This window comes from Pipistrellus hanaki (assembly GCF_964339955.1).
Source record: "Pipistrellus hanaki genome assembly, chromosome: 1".
In the NCBI taxonomy this organism is placed as follows: Eukaryota; Metazoa; Chordata; class Mammalia; order Chiroptera; family Vespertilionidae; genus Pipistrellus; species Pipistrellus hanaki.
In genome coordinates this window covers 30,964,833-30,987,720 of record NC_140503.1, presented here as the reverse complement: position 1 = coordinate 30,987,720, position 22,888 = coordinate 30,964,833, and the positions used below count along the sequence as shown (strand labels likewise).

The 22,888-nt window shown below is 44.5% G+C and overlaps 1 protein-coding gene across 1 annotated transcript in view; it reads left to right on the top strand.

Moving 5' to 3' along the window:
- Positions 1–20,282, top strand: part of PRKCH (protein kinase C eta) — a 223,513-nt gene extending 203,231 nt beyond the window's left edge. Inside the window, exons 13-14 of the mRNA XM_084883143.1 lie at positions 17,673–17,816; positions 18,987–20,282. Coding sequence (XP_084739269.1) covers positions 17,673–17,816; positions 18,987–19,133 — 291 coding nt within the window. The 3' untranslated portion in view covers positions 19,134–20,282. The remainder of the gene's footprint in view (positions 1–17,672; positions 17,817–18,986) is intronic.
- The last annotated feature ends 2,606 nt before the right edge of the window (positions 20,283–22,888 follow it).

Here is a 22,888-nt window from a genome sequence, read left to right as displayed (position 1 = left end):
GAATAAAATTCACCCTCTTCACAACTCTTAAATCTACAGTTCAGCAGCATTAAGTACATACATATGGTGTGCAATCATCACCACCACCCATTTCCAGAACTTTTTTCATCTTCCAAAACTGAAACACTATACCCCTTAAAAAGCACTAACTCCCTCCAGCCCCTGGCATTTTGCTTTTGGTCTCTCTGAATTTTATTATTCCAGGTACCTTGTATAAGTGGAATCATACATTTGTCCTTTAGCAATTAAAAAACACACACACACACACAAAAAAAAAAAAAAATCCTGGGTTACAGAATCCAGATTTTCCTGTTTCCCAATCCATGGTTCCGAGTTAGACTACATGTGGCCATTCTATTGACCTGAGATGAGTCTACACCCCTGGAAGATGGAACTGATGTGTTAGTAAGCTGGAATCCTGGTTTAATTCAATTAAGCAAATACTTGTCTGATGCCTTCTCTTTGCTTGGCCTATGCTCAGTGGTGGAATGCAGAGATGAAAAGACATGGCTTCTTATGTTGCTCACAGTCTGGTAGGAATGAGGGCATGTAAACAAATACTTAGCTCACTGCCAAGGAGAAATGAGCAGAACTGTCTCTGGAGGCAAGGACAGGGAAGGTGATATAAGGACAAGACTGAAGAAGTGGCATGTAAGCTGGGAGTTGAGGAACAAATAAGAGTTCAGTAGGATTGACCAGGGGAGTGGGGGGAGAGAATAGTATTCTAGGCTGAGGAAATAATGATGTGTGCAAAGCCTCAGAGGCGTGTTCAAATACCTGGAATGTTAGATACAGGGTGGGCACAGCAAAAGATGAGTTTAGGACATGAAAGCTTTGAGGGGGCATGTTCGAGTTGGTATAAACCTTACAATTAGTCGCACGGGGCTAATTGTAGTGAGCATGGTAGTGAGATGTAGGAGCCGATATTGATGAGGGGAGAGGATGAAGAGGAAGAGGAGACAGAGGATGGGGCCTGGGACACATCAGAGTTTAAGGGTGACAGTGGAAGAACGTTAGGTGAGAAGGTTAGGAAGAAATTACTTCAGGTTGTTTGAATATCTGTAGCTGTAGTGTGTCTACAGTTTTAATTGTGGTGAAATAGGTCAGTGGTTTTATAGCATGAGTTACATTGGGGCCTGCATAACTTTTGAGTAGCGCTAGCTAGGTAGGAACAAGTGGGTGTAGGCCAGATAACTGTGGGCTGACGCGATGTACCTGTGCTAGGAGTGGGGTAAATAGAGATATTTTTAAGGACTCCAAACAAGCTTTCATTTTGTTGCACAGTTCCATATCAAAGGGAAGCACACTGTTTTCTTTAAAAACAGAGATTTCAGGCATCTTTTCAGGGTTCTATGAGTTTGATGACTTCCAAAGTTTTTTGTATTGAAAGTTGATTTCATTGGATGGTGTCTTGCATACTAGTCCTAAAACCTGTTGGGAGGTCATGCTTGCTAAGTTTTGGGGTGTAATCAACTTGTCTTTACCCACAACTTCATAGAGCTGGGTGACTATTAGAAACACAGATTTCTATGGCAGATCCTTAAAATATTTGGTCCACATCCCTGGTTGAGAGATGTAGCTGAGACCCAGAGACAAGAACCAGATGCTCATGGTAGAATGGAGAGAGCACACACTCATCTGAGAGTCAAGAGACCTCGACCTCATTCTACTCCTGCCATGCTTTCCAGTAATGTAAGATGGTCATAACACCTGCAGTGCCCACTTCAAATGAGGTGGGACACATGAAAGCATTTTCAAAGGGCTTCACCATACAGAAGTAGTAAGTTACTACTATTGTTGAGTTATGAGTAATAATTTCACAACACGCTGAGAGGTGTCATTATCTTCATCCTCTTATTGAACAATTCACCAACATCATCAAGATTATTAAGCACTAAAATTGTACATGAGGTCGTGTTAGATTTTTGTTCTGGAGAGAAGAGGATTTCTGCTTTTCCCGGAGTTCTCTATCTAAACCAACACATACGTGGGATCTAAATAGCCACTAGATAATGATCCTCCTATTCATTTGACAGGCTTATATCAATGCACAGCGACCACAGGACTACTAGGTCCACATGCTGTACAAGGGGCTGGGGCCAGAGATGAGCAAGACAGACTCATCCCTGCCTTCATGGAATGTACAGTCCAGTTGGGATGGGAAGACAGATGTATAAAAGAGAAATTATACAAGTAACTATATAGATATGTGCAATTTGACAAGGAAAAGCGTCTGAGGTACTTTGAGAATCTCTAACAGGCAGACTCATCAAGGCCGGCAAGGGAGGCCATCCTGAGGAGATGTGTTTTAAGCTGAGGGCACAGGCTGCAGAGAAGTCAGGCTTACAAGCACGCAGAGATCTTGAAAACAGAGAAGCCCATTTGAGTAACTGTGGCTGCTGTGTCACCAGCAAATGTTTGGGGCAACGGTGAACAAAGTGATGAGGACATGAGGGACACAGGGGACCATACGCAGGAGTTTAACCTTTATCTGAAGTGCCAAGATTCATCACCGAAAGATTTCAATCAAACCTGAGTGACAAGATTATATTTTCATATTTAAAAGATCACTCTGGATCAAATAGACTGAAGTACTCACAGATGAAATACTTGGGATTTTTTCCAAAATAGACCAGGAGTGGCAGGGAGGAACCGGTTAAACAAGATTGGGCATGTGTCAATAACTGGCAAGGCTGGGCAATAAACACATTCTAACATAGGCTTGAAAATGTCCGTAAAGGGTAAAATTTTTAATATTAACACACAAATCAAAGTGTATGCATGCATACGTGCCTATGTATATGTATGTATACATTCACACATGTAGACAAAGTGAACTCAGTCTTCATGAATGAAGTGAGATGATTTAACAATCTTCTATAATAATAAAAGCACAATATGCTAATTAGACCAGATGTCCTTCTGCACGGCCTTCGGACGAAGCCAGGGCTGCGCGGGAAGCCCGGGTCCAGAGTGCCAGAGGGAAGCTGGTGCCGGCAGCTAGGGGAAGGAAGGCCTGCTCTTGCACGAATTTCCTACATTAGGCCTCTGGTACAATTTTAACAGAGAAAAAATGACGTGAGTCATGGATCTAGCTGCATCTTTAAGTTTAGTTTTGAATTTATTATGAAATATTTCAGTAAGGATGGATCCAGCTACATTTTTTTTATTCTCAGTAAGAATCTCAAGGTCCTAGACTGGCAGTCCACATCACCCTGGTCATACTTATGCTACAGACAAAAATTAGTGGTTTTAGTATGCTTATTCTTTAATATCCTTCAACAGTCCTTCTCAAAAAGTGGATTTGTAATAACTAGATAGAACAAAGGAGAGCCCCCTCTTGTGTACTTGGCCCTGAGCCGCTGTCCTTGCAATCCTTAGCCGTTTTTTTCTGCTGGGCTGGGTCTGCCTTTTCCCACCGAGAGGCAGGAAAGGCCCAAGATCCCTCAGCCAGCCCTTTACATCCGCTCTCACCAGGACCGCAGGGACAGGTCCTCCCTGCTTGGCTTCCTGAGATTTCCTGATCTTTTCTTTGGAACATAAGGTCAGGACTGTTACTGGAATTGCTGTCTGCTGGGTATTTTACTTTTTTTTTTTTCCTTCAAAAGAAAATGCTTTCTGAATTCCTTCCTACCTTTTTAAATGGAAAGTATTATTCTGTATCTGTAGAAACTGTCTGGATAACCATTTATGGTAAATAATGTACCATAGAGTTACAGAGACCTCAGGGCTTTGTGTGGGTGTAGCAGTGTCGGTGAGTCCCCTGAATTCAGGGTGAGGGGAGCTCTTGTCCAGCATTCCACAGAAAGTGGTTGAACCAATGGGCACCGATGTCTCCCCGAACGTCAAGACTCCTAACTAAATATTACTTTCCTGCCATGGTCCTTCCCCAGCCCCTCGCTACCCCCATGGTGAACCTTTGAGTTGTTTGTGTGTGGATGTCTATCTCCTATAGACATGGTTAGAGAGCAGGCCCTTGCTTTTGAGAAGACTCCCTGTGGAACACAGAATCAGGAGGAGTTCACACACAGCATTCCGCCTAGGACTTCTACTTGAAAATATTTCTCATCTCACTAACCAATGAGCTTTGCAACTAAAAATAGCCATGGTATGTGCTCCAAAAAATGCAGTGGGAAGACTATTCCTTGCTTGGCCTTTTGTCTCTCATTTCTCATCTTCCCTTTAAACATATATGTTAAATACTCACATGTGAGTGTTCTGAAAGCAAACAATATCCACCCTTACTCTTACAGACTAGATTATAAAAGCTCACAACATCTACAGAAGTTAACAGAGAAAAAGTATGCACACTTGTGCAAAGAACAGATACAGACAGTCCTCGGGTTACATCGGACCCAACGTACATCATTTTGTGGTTACCTTGCCATCTCTCATTTATTTATTTAAAAAAAAAAAAAAAAGTTCTGTCATTTCAACATATGTACATCTGTGCTTTATGTTTTTATTATTTATTCACCACAAGTAAAGGTCAGGAATTGTTATCTTTATTTTAATTCATTTTTACTGTTTCACTTCATTACTGCTGTGTGTGTGCTCCATGTGAGTAACGTAGAAGCTTATGTAGGCGGGCCACAACTGTCCTATATTTGTCCAGCGAAAATCGCATCACGTTGTGATGCAGAAACGGGTCTCTGACATAACCTGAGGACCTACTGTATAAGCTTTCTAGGTTTGACCTTAAAGATGATATTTTTATGGATTTTTTTAACCTGGTTTTGGAATAAATACATTTTTAATTGGCTACCATGTCACTGAATTTCCTATTCTGGCACTGCCAAATCATCCCAAAGTACTAAGAATCACGACAGAAGAAAATATATATATACCGGTATATATATTTTAGAGCTTCTTTGGTTGGCACTAATTGCCTATAGCTAGCTTCAAAAGGACTTAGGGCAGTCCTCACAAGTCCACAGAGCTCAGGAAGGCAAGAGCCTCTGAGATGAGTGCTCCTTTGTGCTAAATCATCTCCTGGAAGAGATCCTGAGGCTCAGTGCTGACTCAGGTGAGGTCAACGCCCCTTTCTCGGAGCTCACACAGGTGGCCAGGTTCAGCAAGTAGGGAAAGGAGTTTGGGGCATTCTCCTGAGTCACCTTTGTCAGTCGGGAGGCTCTGTAAACTTAGCATCAGAGGAGATTATAGAGTGCTTTTGTTCCTAAGCTTTATAGAAATTAAAGTGTGTCTGTACGTGTGTGGGTTTATTTGTCATCACACCTATCAGATTTCATCACTTGTGCATTGTCTACAGCAGGCCTGTTTGCCTCTGTGAACAAAGAGGGAACCACGGCTTTGAGATCCTTTTTGCCACAACTGTCCTATATTTGTCACCACGCAGTTGATCAGAGCAGTGGTGAGTTAGATGCTCTCTATTTCCTACTCCCCTCCTGGTAGAGTTTGGAATGCTCAAGGGAGCAACCAAGGTGGTCGGCCAGGAGGAGGAGAAGGAAGCAGAGGAAAACTGGACTGGAATAATGCAGAGGATTCCACTGTAGACCATTAGAGCTGATTTTTCAAACACTGTTTACAGAAAGTTACTATAGATCCTTTAATAAGAGGAATGGTTTGATACTGGACTTCTGGTCAAGATGACAGAATAGATACATGCTGTGCTTACCTCCTTTCATGACCACATCAATTTTACAAGTAAATTATAGAACACACATCACTGAAAACCACCTGGAGACCAGACAAACAGAAGTCCTGTAACTAAGACTATAAAGAAGCCACAAGACTTGTAGGAGGGGCAGAGAGGCAGAACAATCAGGGCCCATACCCACAGTGTGGCAATTAAGAATTGGGAGGGAGCCGAAACCAGTTTGGCTCAGTGGTAGAGTGTCGGTCTGCAGACTGAAGGGTCCCGAGTTCGATTCCAGTCAAGGGCATGTACCTTGGTTGCGGGCATATCCCCGGTAGGGGGTGTGCAAGAGGCAGCTGATCGATGATTCTCTCTCATCGATGTTTCTAACTCTCTATCCCTCTCTCTTCCTCTCTGTAAAAAAATCAATAAAATATATTTAAAAAAGAATTGGGAGGGAGGCCCGGCCAGTGTGGCTCAGTGGTTGACCATCAGCCTATGAATGTGAACCTAAAAGTTGAAGTTTGATTCCCAGTCAAGGCACATGCCTGGGTTGCAATCCCCAGAGGGTAGCAAACAGGAGGCAGCCAATTGGTGATTCTCTCTCATCATTGATATTTCTCTCTCCTCTCCTCTCTGAAATCAATAAAATTTATATATATATATATATATATATATATATATATATACATATATATATATATATATGTGTGTGTGTGTGTGTGTGTGTGTGTGTGTATGTATGTGTGTGTGTGTGTATATATATATATATATATATATATATATATATATATATAATTTTTTTTAATTGGGAGTGAGTCATGACCAGTGTTTCTCATTGGCTAGAGAGCCAGCCTGTGAACCAAAAGGTTGAGGGTTCGATTCCCGGTCAAGGGGTCAAGGACATGTATCTGGGTTGTGGGTTTTCTCTCTGCCCCTGATCCTTGATCGGGCCAAATGCAGGAGGCAACCACTCAGTATGTCTCTCTCACATCAAAGTTCCCCCTTCCCTCCCACTTTCTCTGACAAGCAATGGAAGTAATAGCCTCAGGTGAGAATTAACAACAACAACAAAAAAAAAGAATTGGGAATTGGGAGGGATATTTAGGCTGTGGAGGTCCCCCCTGAGGAGTGAGGGGTCCCAGTGCCACACCAGTCTCCCCAAGCTGGGGCACCAGTGCTAGGAAGAAGAGGCTGCATAATATCTGTCTGTAAAAAACAGTGGGGATTGTGTCTGAGTGAGATGGAGGGCTGCTGGAGTCCCAGGCATTCCTCTTGAGGGGCCTAATATATGGACTTGCTCTGAGCTCTAGCACTGGGGCAGCAAATCAAAAAGTGCCAGGGACACATGGGGAAGAACTGAATTGACTAGAGTCAGGGCGAGGGCTGGAGGGCCAGGGCAGCTCTCTCCACGATAGAAGCCCCGGCAAGCACAATTGTTCCTTTGCTGAGTCCTCCTCCCACCCATACAACAGGTGCAGTTGGGCACCAAATTTCTGATCTCTGTTTACCTGGCTAACATGTTCACCAAATTGATTCCCTGAGACCCCATCCAACTCAAACACCTGCCCAAGCTGTTTCCACTGGCTTTTCTATACAAGCAGCCTGCCTCGGGCTCATGCTGCGGACTTTCCTAAAATCTCTCAAAGGTTCACAAACCCCAAACAAGCAATAGCTGGCCTCAGCGTGCCTTCTATCTCTTGCTAAGCAGCCCTAGGACTAGCACAAATGGTTACTGGGTCTCAACTTGCATTGTAATTTCTATTATGTGGCCCCAAACCTACCATGAGCTGTGGCCAGTGTTGGCTTGGAAAGTTAACTTCAACTCAGGGTCCACAAGTCTGGCACAAATGGCAGATGGACTCAGCTCACACTGTGGTACCCACCAAAGGGTCCTGGCATTAGTGGTAGCCAGCCTCAATTCACAGCATAGCCTCTTCCAAGCACCTTTAAGCCCAGAACAAGCAACAGCAAACCACATATCACTTTGTATCTCCTATCAGGTGGCCCTAAGGCAGGCACAAACAGTGGTTGACCTTGGTCTACACTGGAGCCTTTCCTAAGAGGCTCCAGAACCAACATACCTGGTAGCCAGCTTCAAACCACAGCAGAGAACCATTCAACCAGCCTCACAAATGACACACCTGAAGGGCAGATTCGGCTGGCACCAGAGCCCTGCTAAAGTGACTCCTGCTCTGTGAGGTCAGCCCTTGCACAACAGCCTATTGTTGTAGTCATTGCCAGCTCTTACAACCAGTCAGCCTGAGGGTCAGTCCTTCCCACTAATGCAAACAGCAATCAAGGCTCAACTACAACAGGTGGCACACAAAACCCAGCTACACCTAGCTCAGGTGAGCTGGGAGACTGCACCACTGACCCTCAGAAGATAAGAACTACATGAGGCCATTCTGCCAATACAAGGAGATTTAACAGTTCTCATACACAGAAACAAACCAACAAATAAAAATAAACAGAGTCAGCCAAAAATGAGACAAGCATATCCCAAATGAAAGAACAGGTCAAAATTCCAGAAAAACAACAACAACAACACACACACACACACACAATGGAGACAAGCCATCTATGAGACATAGAGTTCAAAACACGGGTTATGAAAATGCTCCAGGAGTTTAAGGGAAGAATAGATGCACTCAGGAAGGACTTCAGCAACAAAGATAGAAACCATGAAAAAGAACCAGTCAGAAATGAAGAATACAGTTACTGAAATAAGAATACATTAGAGAAAACCAACATCAGATTAGATGAACCAGAGGATTCAGTCAGTAGTCTGGAAGACAAAGTAGTGGAAAACACCCAATTGGAACATCAAACAAAAATAAGAATTTTAGAAGGAGAGGATAGTTCAAGGGACTTCTGGGACAACACCAAGCATACCCACACTGCATCACAGGAAGACCAGAAGGAGAAGACAGAGCAAGAGATTGAAAACCTATTTAAGAAATAACTAAACACTTTCTTAACCTTGTTAAAAAAATAGTCCAGAAAATGCAGAGTCCCAAACAAGATGAATCCAAAGAGGCCCACACCAAGATACACTATAATTAAAATGTCAAAAGTTAAAGACAAACTTAAAAGTACCGAGAAAAATAAAGCAGTTACTTAACAAGGGAGCTCCCACAAGACTATCAGCTTATTTTTCAACAGAAACTTTGAAGGCAAGAAGGAGTGGCATGAAATAGTCAAAGAGATGAAAAGCATAAACCTACAACCAAGATAACTCTATCTAGCAAGGCTATCATTTAGAATTGAAGGACAGATAAAGAGCTTCCCAAACAAGAAAAAGCTAAAGAAGCTCATCACCACTAAACCAGTATTACAAGAAATGTTAAAGGAACTTCTTTAAGTAGAAAAGATTATATATATATATATATATATATATATATATATATATATATATGAATAAGAAAATATAGGAAAGAAAAAAAATCCTCACTGACAAAAGCAAACAGTTAAAAGTAGTGGATCAGCCGAAACCGGTTTGGCTCAGTGGTAGAGCTCGGTCTGCGGACTGAAGGGTCTCGGGTTCGATTCCGGTCGGGGGCATGTGCCTTGGTTGGGGGCACATCCCCGGTGGGGGGTGTGCAGGAGGCAGCTGGTTGATGTTTCTCTCATTGATGTTTCTAGCTCTCTATCCCTCTCTCTTCCTCTCTGTGAAAAAAAATCAATAAAATATATTTAAAAAAAAAAAAAAAAGTAGTGGATCAGCCAATCATAAAGCTACTACAAAGGCTAAAAGGCAAAAGTAGGAATATCATGTGTAATCACAAGAGTAAACTAAGGGATACATACAAACATATACACAAAAGAAGTAAGAAATGATGATGAAAACAATGGGGATGGGGTGAGTAAAAATGGCAGTGATTTTATTTTATTTTATTTTGTAGCAATTTTAGAATAGGTGTGAACATAAGCAACTATCAACTTAAAATAGACTGGTGTAAACAAGCTTGGTATATATGAAGCACGTGGTAACCATAAAATAAAAATCTGTAAGATTTTATACAAGAAATAAAAATAAAGGTATCCAAGAACAACACTACAGAAAGTTATCAACATACAAGAGAAAATAGGAAGAGAATAAGAAAGGAACAGAGAAGAACTACAAAAACCAGAAAACAATAAAATGCCAGTAACTACATATCAATCTGTAATTACTTCAAATGTGAATAGTATTCCAATCAAAAGTCAAATGGATAACAAAGATGTGATACATATACATAATAAAAAATTCCTTGGCCAAAAAAGGAATGAAATCTTGACATTTGTAACAACATGGGTAGATCTAAAGAGTATTGTGCTAAGTGAACTAAGTTAGAGAAAGACAAATATCATACAATTTCACTTGCATGTGAAATCATAAAAAACAAGATGGTAACAAACTCACATATAAAGAACAAAGTGATGGTTGCCAGATGGAGGTGGGTAAGGATGAAAAAGGTAAAGGGATTGAGATGTACAAATTGTCTGTTACAAAATAGTCATGGGAATGTAAAGTACAGCATAGGGAACATTTGGTCAATAGTATGGGTGGGCAAAAGTAGCTTTATAGTCATTTGTATGGAAAATAATACAATGACCTATAATAATAAAAGGGTAATATGCTAATTAGACCTACAGCAGAATAACCTTCCAGATGACCTTCCAGACAAAGCCTGGGCTGTGAGAGGCTGCGAGGGCCGAGGCAAGCAGCCGTGGCTGTGAAGGCCAAGCCCCTTGACAAATTCCGTGCATCAGGCCTCTAGTGAATTAATGATACAAGAATAAACTATGTTTTGCATACTCAGAACCATAAACCTACTTTTGCCCACCCCTCTCTTGTAATAACTATGCATGGTGTTAGATGGATTCTTATCAGTGTGATCGCTTTGTAAGGTACGTACATGTCCAATTACAATGTTATATACCTGAAACTAATATAATATTGCATGCCACCTATAATTGAAAAATACAGACAAATAAAAACTAGACCATTCTCTTTCCCACTCCAACAGCAACCCCTGCCCAAACCAGCCTGGAGCTGGACCTCTGCATGCAGGGAGAATGGCAGGGTGATGGACTGTCCTAGTTTCGGCTCTGCCTACTACAATATATTCCACAACTCTGAACAAGCTAGAGCAACCCTCCTTCTCTTGGCTCCTCCAATATTCCATAGCAGCTATCGTGTATAATAACCTGTTTTTGGGAAGCTGACAGTTTGTTTCCTCAGAGCTATTTTGAAAATCCATTATGTATCCTCCCCCATCCCAAGCACCATCCCATCCCCAGTGGTTTCTCGTCAGCCTCATCTTCGGTTGCAATATTTGTCCCTGCCTTCTCCTATAGAAAAGGGAGTTATCGACACCAAGTCAGAGTCCTGGGTTCTCCTTCCTCCCATGCTGTCCATTCACTAACTCACACAGCTGTCCTCCCTCTTACCACTGCTCTGAGCTGGATGGAGCTGCTGGCACAGGTCATTCTTTTGCCTGTGCCTCACCACCACAGCTGGCATGGAGGGGTGTGAAAGGAGGCGTGCTGACTGGTCTTCCTAACTAGGTCAGATTGTCTGTGCCAGTGGCAAAAGGCAGACATGTGTGGCTGCAACATGCACACACAAGCTTGCATTTTGTCAACCCCGTGTTGTGCGCCCATGCTGGCTGAGGCTGGCCACCATACCATGAGCTATACACTCTTCTGTGTTCTGAGCTCTTCCTCTGCTCTCCTTCCCCAGGACTCTATGTAGAGCCGCACAAAGCCTTCTTCCCATTTCAGGGTGTCTCCCTGGAATATTGATGGGGATGCCCTGTGGCACCGTTCCCTTCCCTCTGGCTTGCCAGCACTAGCAGCTAACTCTCTCTGCTCTCTTGTCTGAAATTGAATGAAAGAAGAAGGTCATTTTGTTTGCCCAGCAGCCAAATCCAACCAGTAGGAAGAAAATACAGTGTGTTCTCCCTTCTGGAAGAAAATCTTATTAGATTGATGGCTCTATTTATATAACTAGTCCTCCTCCTCTCAAGTCAGGCAGATCTTGAAAGAGGGGAAAAAGAAAAAAAACAGACACTTTTAGCCATTGTCTACATTATAAAGAGTTTCAAAAGTACATTTGGATCCTGTTATCTCAAGACACATTATGTCACAGGGTTAGTTTGAACTCTCTCCTGTGGAGCATCCAATAGCTCTAAGACAAAGCCGCCTCCTGTGTAGCAGAGCCCACGAGACATGGAGTGCTGTGCCCGACACCAGACTTACAAGGAAATGGCTCCATTGCACCCTCATCCTGCTTTCATTATCTCCCTCCTCTTATTGATGCAGATACAACTGCGCGTTAAAGCCCAAGTAGTATTTGTCTTCTTGTTTTAAGATCGCCTTTAGAAATCTGTACTTTCACAACAATTGTTTCCCAGAGACTATTACTACCATTGTTGGAGCCTGGGACTGTGAGAGCAGACACAGACCTTGTTCTGTCTTCACTGGCTGCAACGTGGAGGAACAGGGAGAGCCAGATGAGTTTCAGGGTCAAGGCTGACCTCAGTCTCTCAGGCCATGCTCCTGCCTTTAGGCAGAACAGGATGGACCTACAACTGGTTTAACAAGAGGCTTACTGATACGGCCTTTTTTCAAGGGCTTCTATGTGACGTGCATTTTACATAGATTATCCCATTTATTTGTCACAGCAACCTTCTGAGATACAAGGAAATCTCCATTTCATAGTTGGAGAAGCTAGGCCCAGAGAAGTTAAGAAATGTGTGCAAGGTCACAAAGCTCGTTGACGATGGAAACTGGTAGACCAACACAGATCATGGAACTGCAAGCCTAACTGTCAGAGGAGCTCTTCTATTTTTTACCTGTTTCCCTAGTTTACCGTAGGCTTCCCAGGACATTCTTGTACAAACCTGCCCTAAGTCTCTTACATTTCACTGTAGAACTTCTTTCGGGAAGGTGCATGGCTGACTGCTCTCCCCTGTGTCAGAGTTTCTCTGTGGCCCTGACAGAACTGCCGAGTTCCTCATTCTGAGGTCAGGTGTGCCTCTGATTCCTCCCGCAGCCTGTAGTTAGATTCCACCTTAAAGAGGGCCATGGGAGGCAGGGGAATTCGAGAGGAGCCCATGCATTCTTTTTTTTTTTTTAAATATATATTTTATTGATTTTCCACAGAGAGGAAGAGAGAGGGATAGAGAGTCAGAAACATCGATCAGCTGCCTCCTGCACACCCTCCACACTGGGGACGTGCCCTCAACCAAGGCACGTGCCCTTGACCGGAATTGAACCTGGGACCCCTGAGTCTGCAGGCCGGTGCTCTATCCACTGAGCCAAACTGGTTTCGGCAAGCCCATGCATTCTTGATCACCCTCAGGCCCCTGCTTCCCAGTCAGCTTGACACTTACATTTGGGGTGGAGTCAGATTTTCCGCCCTGGCCTTCTCACTCTCTGCAGCTTGTAAAGTGCTTTTATTGACCCTAGAAAACTCCTGCCTCCTTCAGTAAATGTGTCCAGAATCTTTCATGAAGACACTTTATTTTCCTCCTTGGCTGACTTTCTCGTTTGGCCCACGGTCAGGAAGGAGGTCAGTTGAGGTGAGGCAAACTTTAAGTAGACCTTAGACACAGACAAATGATTGCTCAAACATTGTTAACTTGTTTGGCATTTGGGTCCCCTTAGGGACATAAGTAAATAAAGGAAATTTTCTGTGAAAGGATCATGCCATTAACTTCTCAGCAGCAGGAACACCGTGCTTAGGAGAGTCCTGTGCCTGGCCCCCAACCCTATACACCTCTACCACTGTGTCCCGTCAAAGACTTCAGGCCAGGGACTAATGTTACCTATTCCTTTAACTCCCCATCTCTGAATCTTTAGAGGGGGTAGTCACATAGGGGCTGCAATGTCATCCTGGAAATGGTCCCTGTCCAGGTTTCTGTTTCTTGCTATTTGTTCTCCTCTCGCTTCTTCAGGAGCCCCTCCCACTGCCGCCCTTCCTTCTTCAGGAGCCCCTCCCACTCTCTTCTCACTCCTGGCCAGGGTGCAGGAGCCATCCAGTCAGGGAGCAGAGCCAGCCAGGAGTGGTGGGACATGGCCGACCAGAGCCCATCTGCCCCTTTAAAGAGGCAGCCACTGTTCAACCCCAGGCTTCTTTTATCCAGAAAAAGGTCCAGTGTTCCAGAATATCCCATTTTCCAAGAGAAATTGGAAAACTTGACTTTTATGTGATGAGACATTTCCTAGTCTTTAAATGTGTGGCAAGTAATTAAAGGTATTTTAAAACACACTATATGGGCCAAACAAAATGTCTGAGGCCTGGGCCAGTCTCAGCACTCTCTCTCCCTCTCCTTAATCCTGCTGTCCTTCTAGTTTTTAGCTCTTGCTCTCAGGGTTAGCTCTCTACCCCCGGCTGCACCCAGACTTACACAGCCAGTCATCTCCACGTGGATGTCTCTATACCTGAAATGCAAAGCTGAGCCATCAACCTCCCAAATCTGTATACTGTAGGTCTTTTTCTTTTTTTTTCTTTTTTATTTTTTTTTTTTTACAGAGAGGAAGGGAGAGGGATAGAGAGTTAGAAACATCAATCAGCTGCTTCCTGCACAGCTCCCACTGGGGATGTGCCCACAACCAAGGTACATGCCCTTGACCGGAATCGAACCTGGGACCCTTCAGTCCGCAGGCCGATGCTCCATCCACTGAGCCAAACCGGTTAGGGCTGTATACTGTAGGTCTTGAGAAATGTTCGATAGTTTGGTTTTGTTCCTTTGACAAAAATACCATTACTACTACTTTCATTAATATTTTATTTAATTATTTAGGTAATCCTCACCAGAGAATTTTTTTTCCCATTGCTTTTCAGAGAGAGAGGGAGAGAGAGAGAGAGAGAGGGAGAGGGAGAGGGAGAGGGAGAGAGAGAGAGAAACGAGTGAGAGAGACATCAAGTGGTTGCCTCCCACATGTGCCCCAATTCCGGGGGGGGGGGGGGGGGAGGTGGGAGGGTGGTAGCGAATCAGAAACCCAAGTACATGCCCTTGACCAGGAATCAAATCTATGACCCTTCAGTGTGGGGGCCAACAGTCTAACCACTGAGATACTGGTCAGGACTTCCATTAATATTAATACCACTCAGAGTAATCGGTTGTGCCCTTCTTTATCTATCTCTGTTACCCAATACCACAGCTCTGTCAGCTGACCAGTGCAGATGGCCCCTTAGATCTTGAACTCCCCCCTTGGCCCTTCTCTCTGCTCTCGGCGGGTGGATTGTGTTTGTTCTTCGTCCACAGGCCCTGCAGGACTTGCTCCCAGCTTTTCTTCCCCACTAACCAGACCCTCTTCTAGCTTCTGAATTTGTCATGTCTTCTCAGCTTTTGCCTCAACCTCCTCAACTGCTCATCTGCCACCAGTGTCTGACCCCTCCATTCGGGCTGTATTCATTAGACTGTGGAAGAATCACCACCCAAATCACAGCGCAGCTCTTGTCACTCACCCCTTCACACACTCTGATGGATCCTACTGGCTGCCCCCTGGTTCCTCAACCATCCCCATATGCCAGCCTTGCCATGCCATGAGCTTCTCCACCAATAGACCAGGTTCCTGCGTGCATCTGTGCTGACTGTGTTAGACATGATGGTGGAAGACAGTGTGCCTATATTCATTCTATCCATCTGCCTATCTCTCATCCAATGCCACCTCTTCCATGAGGCCGTTATTTGCCTTCTCACCACCAGCCCCCAATGCTATTTATCCAGTTCTTCTTCAAAGTCCCCCCCAGGGTTTTGCTCTCTCTTCTCATTCCATCCAGCTGTGTATTGTGGATAAAGCTTGCTTGCCTCTTCCCCCTTCTCTGATCAGCTCCTTCATCATATCACTCCCGCTGTTCTTGTCATCTGTGCCTGCATGAGGCCTAATGCGCCACCTTGAATAGAGTAGACACCCGTCAGCCTCTGTAAATGGAACTGAATTAAACTTTTAGTGGATGGTTGTATTTAAGGGCTCAAGACAAGCTATTAAAGGTCAAAACAAAAATGTTTTGTTATTCAAAAGGACTTATCAGAACCCTGAGAGAAAGTATCAAGCCAGTGAAAGGGTTATTCTGCCCATCACCATTTCCAGGGATGCAGTCTTTAGAGCAGCCGCCAAGAGCTGGTCTAGTTTTCCTCAGGCAACACCTGTCCTCACTGCCCTGTGGAAGCTGGCCTCCAGTGCTGGGGCAGGGAGAACAGGCAGGGTTTCTCGCACTCGGGTGTTTCTGCCACCCTGACATCCAGAGCCGTGCGCTCTTCCTCTTGCCCAGAAGAACAAGTTGTACCTGCACAGTCACAGCTGTCCTCTGCTAGCATCACTGGCAGGCCCCCTGGGAATTTCCCACAAGCCATCTGGATCTGTTCTCCCATCCTTGGATCCTGAGTTTTTAAAAACACAGATTTTGGTTAATTAGTTTTTAGAATAGATGCTACTCTTCTATCAGGGATGGTATCCCATTGACTTCTGATCTACCTTTCTTTCATGTATGCATTTCCCTTTCCTTGCTGAGCTGCTGATAATGATACTCCCAACATCCCGGAGAGCCCACGCAGCAGAGCCCCTAGCTCTCACAGGACTGGATTACCTGTGAGCTATGCATCACCTGCCTCCACCTGCCTGGAGAGCCAGCTGCTCTGGTTGGACCCGTGGAGCTCAGAAGGCTCCTTTCCCTTTCCGCTCCCCTTCCAGTCCTGTGGCCGCATCCCTTGTCAACCCCATCCGGGTCTTCCCTTTTCATTGGCTTCCCTCTAAAGCTGTTTCACCATTTCCTGAGGCCCATCCTTTCAGATTTGCTCAAGGACTTTTGCTGATACCTCCTTTCTCCATACGATCCTTTTCAGCTGAAGCAACACTGGAGGCTTTGCAGCTGACACCTGGCGTGGCGGCGTGGCTGCCTCTAACCTCTAACACCATCTTTTCACGTCTGCACCTTCCACAAGATCGCCTTTGTATTGACTCTGGAAATTTCCACTCCAAAGCAGTTTCTATGAGCACAGCATCACTTTTGTCCTGTATCCATCAATCAAACCTGGAAAGGGGTGCTCAGGGCCTGTCATCAGGTGTCATAAACTTGTTCAAAGACAACACGATTTAAATTTAAAACCCAAACCAAAACATATTACCCGAGGCAATTTTCTTTATAAAATGGGAAATTAAGTTAGCTTCAGGGTCTTTGAAATCCAAAATCACATTCTGGCCATGAAAAGCGAATTACCCTGTGTAGTCCCTGGTCAGGATATGATCAGAACACCTTTAATTGGCCATTTTGTGAAAGTAGATTTAGCCCAAACATCTTGACAGGAGCACAGCCCCAGGAGAGTTTCGCAACTGAGATGAAGACATGAGGTTTATATACACACATTGAATGTTATGATGCTTGTTTTAGTTTTTGGCTCATGTAGCAAGATTCTCAGTCATTAAACATTTTGAGATGAAAGGACAGGGAAGAAGGGAGCATCTTGAAGGAAAAAAACAAAAAGACAAAACACTTCTCGCTTGAAACCATGATATCTTTGTTACTTAAAGAAAAGTGGGCAACTTTGTCTATCCAAGAGCCAGAACACAGAGTGGGTAAGTTTTTCACCCTTGCGGCTTCTTCACAGAGATCTTCAAAACAATGGCTCTCCCTCTTCTCTCTGTGGTCTTGTCAGAGAGTGGGAATCCCGGCCAGCCAGTCAGGAAAATGGCACAGCTGTTCCTAAAAGTAGCCCCATTCATAAGATGTGGGCTGTCTACAACTGCGGAGTTGGAGAAAGGCTCACTACTTTATAGAGTTTCTTTTCTTCAAAGAGGAAAGAAAAATACATGGTATTTACAGAAAACTGGACCCTTCAGCTTTATTTTAGTGGCCACATCTGAAATGGAAGTGGGGAAGGCCATAAATACACAAGCAGCTGCGCCTTTAAGGGATGATTCACCCTGGCTGTGCTGCCCTTGATGGAAAATTCAACGAGTTAAGCAAGATCAGCCCGAAAGCCCCCTAGGGCTTCTCTGCCAGAGTGGGTGCTCACCTTCTGTGATGTACTTGTGGTAAATGACTGAATGATCGACTCTCTTTTTCCCCCCTCTCTCACAGTTCATGACCAAGAACCCCACTATGCGCTTGGGCAGCCTGACTCAGGGAGGCGAGCACGCCATCTTGAGACATCCTTTCTTTAAGGAAATAGACTGGGCCCAGCTGAACCATCGCCAACTAGAACCACCTTTCAGACCCAGAATCGTAAGTGTCCATGCCCATCACAGCAGACTTGCCTCTCTCCTTGATATCATAGTGTTCGACCAAAGTCTTATGAGCAACGGGATGGTTCCCCATGGAACACCCACGTGCAGCCTGACACTTGGCAGGGCAGCTTCACCCCGGAGTTAGCACCTAGTTACTTCCCACAATGTTCTCACATCTTGCCTACTACTCTAGCGCAGAGCTGAGGCCAGACTAGGCCAAGTCCCTTTTGTCTGAAAAAAAACCAAGAGCACCAGAGATACCTCCCCAAGCTGAGTGGGGCAGCCCTCCTGAGGGTGGTCCAGCTCTTGGTCTGAGAAGTCAGCTTTCTTAGCTGTGTGTCTAGAGCTCCACATGGGAAGGCAGAGATGCTGGGTTAGCAGAAGGTCACGAGTTAGGGAGGGGCTGAGGGATGCTCCAGAGGTGGAGAGAAAAGTATCATTGACTCAAGTAAGAGAAGGGAGAGGTATAATAGCAGCAGAAATGACCTCTTGAGCATAGTTTATAAAGATGTAAAAATACCAGCATTTCCAAGCACACAATTGACTTAATGTGTAAGAGCTTACCAGGTCAGACACCAGGCACCCAAAAGTAACGCCACTGCCTTTAATGGGCAGCCACCTGCCATCTCCCTTGGGATAAGAGAGTTTCTGCCAGCTGGCATAGAATCTCACAGGTGGGTAAAGGAAGAGGCCGTTGTTCCCTAAACTCAGTTTCCGAGAAAAGTCTTCCAAGAAAATCCCTTCAAGCACACAGACCTGGGTACGAACAAGAAGTGGGGCAAGTGTTAACTCAGCCTCCATTGGCAAATGTGCCTCTCGGTAAGGCCTGTGGAGCAGTGGCTCCTCAATGAAATGGAGAGTAAAGGGTGAGTGAGCCAGCTGGATCAGGTGACCAAGTTAATTCCTTAGCCTCCCAGCCTCCGGCTGGCCTTACTCAGCAGGATTTTCATGGGGCTAGTGAATTGGTGGTTACCAAATGCCATAATTATACACAATGCAGTAGATTTACTATAAAACGCTGTGTAATCATAACTGTTATAACTGTAAATAATGCTACAGTGTGAGTGGCAGAGCAGTTCTTTGAACTCGCTGGGCTAAGTAAGACTCATGGAAGACGAGAGAAAGTCTCCTCAAGTGGGTAATCTGACCCTTGTTTCCTTGTTGACAGAAATCCCGAGAAGATGTCAGTAATTTTGACCCCGACTTCATAAAAGAAGAGCCAATTTTAACCCCAATTGATGAGGGACATCTCCCGATGATTAACCAAGATGAGTTTAGAAACTTTTCCTTTGTGTCTCCGGAATTGCAACCTTAGCCTGATGGAAGGAAAGAGTGGTGAGAATCGCAAGGGGATGCCAATTTTCCAGGGATTTCCTTTGTGGGGAATTCCCCAGCATCCGCGTTAGAGCAAGAACCTTGATGTCAGGGAGTAGATGGTGGACTCCGAGGGACGGAACTTCAAGAGAGCAACTATTTCAAGTCCTGAGGGAGCCATGGCACTGGAAATAGTACTGAAATGAAGAGTTCATGACGAAATACACTGATCAGCCTATAAGTTTCCAAGGCTGTTTCAGGCTTGGGATATTAAGAGGAACCCAAAGGAGAGAAGTTGTGAAGAATAAACTAGATCCTAGAGAATATTCTGAGCCAAACAGGATATTTTCAAGGGACAAATCAAGACTTTGTATGGACTTGTCTGTGCTCTTTAAATCTGTAAGCCAATGAGCTCCTAAAACTGGCCGTCTGCAAGGAGTCTCTAAATGCTAATGAAGAATCTAAAGATAAGGAAACGGGTGGCTTTCCAAATAGAACAATTTACTCTGAAGGAAAAAAAAAAAAAAATATGGTATGCAAAAAATTATTACCTAAAGCTCAATCTTGAAAACAGATGTTGGGCACCAAGACAACATTCCAATTTATTCTCTTATCCTTACCTTGATATTTATTAGGTGCCCAGTGAGATGGTGCCATGATATTGAGTGCCCGGTGGGCTAGTGTAAACAGATGTGCATTCACCACATTTTCATTCCACAGTCCATTGATTTACCTGAAGGGTGTTTGCATTTTGTGAAATGCCTCTCCACGTTGCACATGCCATACTTTTGTACTCAGCTGTTTTCACACAAGGCTCACTGCCACACAGCAACCACCCACACAGCCAGCAGATGAACTAGAGGTGCTTGCTGCCTGCTGGCTTGTGGAATCTCACCGTTGTTGCTCTGGACTCCTCCGTGAAGAATCGCATGCCACTCATGTTAGTGACCAGACTTATGGCTTATACATTAGCAGTTTATTTAAATTATATTTTAAGAGATGGAAATGTTTGTTTGGTTGTGCATCTTAATAATTAGAAATGGCTCTTGTAAACAGGACATTTATCAAAGAAGGATCTTATATGTACCCATGTATGCAGTTGAGGAATTTTATCTTGCTGGAAATAAATGCATTTTGTAGCAAAAAGAAATTTTTTTGTCTAGAAGGATTTTTTCCATCCCCTCTAGAAGAGTAGATATCCAGTGGATACAATGAATAGCTGTGAGCAGAATGGTTAGAACTCTTGACTTACAGCAAACTCCTGAGAGGAAAGGTTGACATAACCTTCAGTGTATCCCTTAAATGAACATGGCCTGCCTCTTACCAAGATGTCTGTTCTGAATCACAGGAATGACTGTTAAGCATTGCTGCAACAGACCAACCCTTGAGCTCTCAGGAGCTAGATATATTTATTTCTCCTTCACATAAAATATGGTGCAAGTTCAACAGCCCTCTTCCATCTTATAACTATGCCATTTGGAAAATGTAGCTTCCAAGGTTGCCATGACAAAGAAGAGTGGATGGAGGACATGCTTGCTGCCTAACCATCTCGCTGAGAAAAGACATACATCAATGGCTCACATTTGATTGGCTAGTACATGACCTCCCTCTAACTACGAAAGGGATGGGCAGTTACAGAGCAGCAAGGGGTGGCTGGCCAGTATTAACAGTTTCTGCTTGGGGTTCTTTTTGTTTGTTTGTTTAATTATTATTGACTCTATTCCCTATGCAGTACATTATTTTCCATTTATTGATTTGAGAATTTCAGAGAGAGAAGCATAGATTTGTTGATCCATTTATTTATGCATTCATTGGTTGACTCTTGTGTGTGCCCTGACTGGGGAAGGAAGCCACAAACTTGGTGTATCAGGATGATATGCTAACCAACTGAACTACCTAGCTAGAGTCCTTGGGGGTTCTTTTTTCATTCCAAGGTGGTAAGTGACTTTTGAATTAGTAGAGAGCTAGGAACCTCCATTTTAGTTTTGTTTATCACTTAACCCTTCCTACATACTCTCACTTAGATACTTTTCACTAGATCTTCCTAATATCCCTGGGAAGTGAGCCAGGTCATTTTACCACTACTGTAGTCCAGTATGACTATTGAAGAACATCCTATCTAATAAAAGGGTAATATGCAAATTGACCACTCAACACACAAGATGGCTACCTCCATGTGGTGAAAGATGGCTTCACCCATGTGGACAGAAGATGGCCACCACCAGATGGCTAGCAGGGGAAGGCAGTTGTAGACGATCAGGCCAGCAGGGGAGAATAGTTGGGAGGGACCAGGCCTGCAGGGGAGGGCAGTTGGGGACCAGGCCTGCAGGAGAGGGCAGTTTGGGGAGGGCGGAGGACCAGGCAAACAGGGGAGAGAAGTTGGGGGGGACCAGGACAGCAGGGAAGGGCAGTTGCGGGGGAACCAGGACAACAGGGGAGTGCAGTAGGGGGGGAACCAGGCCAGCAGTTAGTCATTGATCAGTGTGGCAGGGGAGTGTTCAGGGGGTGATCAGGCTGGTAGGCAGAAGCAATTAGGGATAATCAGGCAGGCAGGCAGGCGAGCAGTTGGGAGCCAGTCCTGGATTGTGAGAGGGAAGTCTGACTGCCCATCCTGGGATTGGGCCTAAACAGGCAGTTGGGCATCCCTCAAGGGGTCCCAGATTGGAGAAGGTGCAGGCTGGGCTGAGGGACACCCCATACCCCATGCATGAATTTTGTGCACCAGGCCTCTAATTTTATAAATAAGAGTGAAAGAGAGGCTCAGAGGAGTTGAGTTACTGGTTACCCAAAGGTTTCTGACTTGTTAAGGAATGAATCCACTCTAGAGTCTAAATCTTTGAAGTACTATCCCAACAGACTTCTGGAAAAGGAGGGATCGTTCTGACCTTGGGACTTTTTGGCCTATAACATAGCTACTTTGCAGTTCAGGGTCTTCTGCTCTGTGAGGTGATTAGCTTGCTAAGGTTTGTCTCCCACTGGTAAGGAACCATGAAGAAGAAAGCGTGCCTCCTGTGCATGTTTACAGAATCCATTATCACGGCCCTGTGAGGGACCCACAGTCCTCTTTGATGAGTCTGATTACTCAACGGCTTCCCTCTTCACAACCTGTTCTCCAGCCTGCTACATGAGTCAGTTTGGGCTAAGTCCATTCTCTTAAGATAATTTCAGATATACCAGACAGATTATTGACAGCCAATCAGTTTGCTATGACAGGATTCCATTGCTTCTTCCTCATTTCTCTTTTAAATGTGAGGAGAGAGGATATTCAGGATATTTACTAACAGTCTCTTACTCCCAGGGTCAGAGACCAGTTTCACATCTTTCATCAGTTCTCCTAAACCTTGCATCCTTTCTGAGGATCACAAGGCCGGTGGCCCGCCTGCACTTCCTGGGCAGGCTGGCCACAAGCCATTCGATCAGCAAGTGCTGAGTCTGCTGTAGCAACTGATGGGTTCCCTGAGCACAGATGACAGCATGAGGTCAAGAGGAGGTCACCCTGAACCTCTCCCCAAACTCCCCTTCCTCTTGGATAAGGAATATTTAGAGATCTTTAGGTCTTATCCCCCTGTCGTCCTCCCCAGGTAGTCCTCATCCCCACACCCATTTGTCCTCACCCTCTCAAGGTATTCCACACTGCACTAGACATGCAGGCCTAAGTGACTAAAAGGAGAATAACTATTAATAGAAAGCATTTGCTTTGAGATGATCCATTTTTTACTGCAAAGATGTTTTCACTTCATAATAATTGCTAGCATT